This window comes from Trypanosoma conorhini (assembly GCF_003719485.1).
Source record: "Trypanosoma conorhini strain 025E chromosome Unknown Tco_14.4_contig_01160, whole genome shotgun sequence".
NCBI lineage: Eukaryota > Euglenozoa > Kinetoplastea > Trypanosomatida > Trypanosomatidae > Trypanosoma > Trypanosoma conorhini.
In genome coordinates, this window is record NW_021705254.1 from 1 (window position 1) to 2101 (window position 2101).

Genomic DNA, 2101 nt, shown 5'->3' on the forward strand with positions numbered 1-2101 from the left:
GGCCGCGGGGGGGAGGGGGAACTACTACTAATAACAGGCAGTCTGCTAAAATGCGTACCAATAATTTAACTTGGCGACCGCGAACTTGGAGGGGAAAATAAAAACGAGGCAAATAAAGTGGCCGATAAAGAAAGGACTCTGCCTAATTTGGGAAGAGGTGGTGGCGGACGTTGGCCTCGAAAAAAGGCACATTGGCCACCTCCTTGGCCTGTGTCCCATTCGCCGTCCCAAAGAGAGTGAAGAGCGGCATAAGGTGTTCAAGCGCACCACGAGGCTGAGCCTCGTCAAATCCAGCCATCGCAGTCACCCGCTTTACTGCTGCCATACGCTTTTCTGGGGGCATTGCCTTGTCACTTGCGCAAAGAACCTCACTTAGTGCATCGCCAAACCTTTTTCCGGCATCTTTCTTGTTGAAGTGCGAAAAGTGGTGCATCGTGGATCCACTCCCCAAAAAGAAGACGCCACGGGATCGAAAAGGTCGTAGAGCCTCGCCCATCCGAATGTGCTCCGCCGGATCCCCGCCCCGAAGGACAGAGATGGGCAAAACAGGAATTTTGGCCTCTGGAAACATAATCATAAGAGGAACAAACACACCATGGTCAAAGGGCCGACTACCATCCAGCTCCGCCGCGAGCCCATTGGATTTCAACGCCGCCACCATCTCCTGCGCAAGAGATGGTTCTCCTGGTGCTGGGTATTTTATCTCGTAACTCTCAGGAGGAAATCCGTAGTAGTCGTACAACATCTTGGGCTGCGCAGCTCCTCCTACTCTCGGGGTGGCGGTCTCATAGTGCGCCGACACGACGACTATAACTTTGGGAAGCCCAAATCACCTCTCCAACTCATTCCTATGTTGTTTTAGTTGTCCAAAGATTGCCGCGTTTTTCGCATCCCCAAGCAGCGGGAGTGGGCCGCCCCCATGGCATATGAAAAGCGCTGGGTAGAGAGCGATTGCCGTGACGCTCGTCGCTCCCCCCCTTTTTTTTGTCGCTCTCGCTCTCACTTCTTTGCTTGCCTTGTTTTCTTTGGCGTCTATAGGTGCACCCGCCCCGGAATCAGCACGGGACTTCAGTACAATACCTAGACCCACCCCACAGAGATGCAGGAAAAAAAGAGGGAATAGTTTCGCATACAACACAGAGATAAACAAACCCAATACACTGAAAAATCTAACATCTGGCAAACAATGAAGCATGGAATGTGCGTCATGAAGAGGCCCTTTACTCCTACTCAGAAAAAAAAAGAAGAGAAAGCCCCACCCAGAATGGAAGGTGGTAGATTGGCTCAGTGTACGTAGCACTCCAGTTTGGGCGAGATTTATTTATAATTCGTAAAGCAATTAAGTAGTTCATGCAAAACAAGTTTTTGAAAACGGTCTCTGGTTGTGAATGCACAAAGCGGCAATTCTTAGGTCACCACCACCATCACCGCTGGAAACCTCCGTGTGGGAAGTATGCGTGGCGGGGGTCTGAAATTTGATGGCAGAACCACACTCGCCACCTTCCGGCGCGGTATCCTCCAGTTAGCCCGCGTTGGGCGTAAGTCCCTTCCAAAAGACTCAAGGGCAACAAAACCACAGCGACGAAAGGGCCCAACGGTTAAAAAAAAAAGAGGAAGGAAGTTGCCGCATCAAGCGACAGAGACACATGATAAACGCACAGATGCATGCGTAGATACAGATAGATACATGCGGTAATACCAAGAGAATGCCAAAAACAGGAACAAGCAGGTGAAAGAAACACAAGTTCACAGAGCGGTCAGTGTCAGGATGAACCCACGCGCCACAAATTCCTCTTTCAAAAACAACACATGAGTGAAAAATGGGTGCAGCATCTACGTGGCCAGAGCCTCGCCCAATGCACACGCATCCACTCAAAGTCATATAAAAACAAACACGCGCGCTCAAGCATGCTTCTGCCCATAAGAGAAAAAGCTTCAACGTGAATACAGTATACGAATTGCAAGAATAGTGAATCCACAACACCCATCCTCCCGCAATCTTTTCCCTTTTCTATTTTTTTTTTTTCTATATTCTTTTTCTTTGTTTTTATTCTTCACATTCTCTTACTAGTTTTAATTCGTTTTCCTTCCACCTTCCTTG

The 2101-nt window shown here is 49.0% G+C and overlaps 1 protein-coding gene across 1 annotated transcript; it reads right to left on the minus strand.

Annotated features, from left to right (window-relative positions):
- Window positions 1–142: 142 nt before the first annotated feature.
- On the minus strand, window positions 143–745 carry Tco025E_09532 (extradiol ring-cleavage dioxygenase class III protein subunit B; the record flags this gene model as incomplete). The annotated part of the gene is made up of 1 exon (XM_029376349.1): window positions 143–745. The coding sequence occupies one exon, from the start codon at window positions 743–745 to the stop codon at window positions 143–145; it is 603 nt and encodes a 200-aa protein (XP_029223533.1).
- Window positions 746–2101: the final 1356 nt, after the last annotated feature.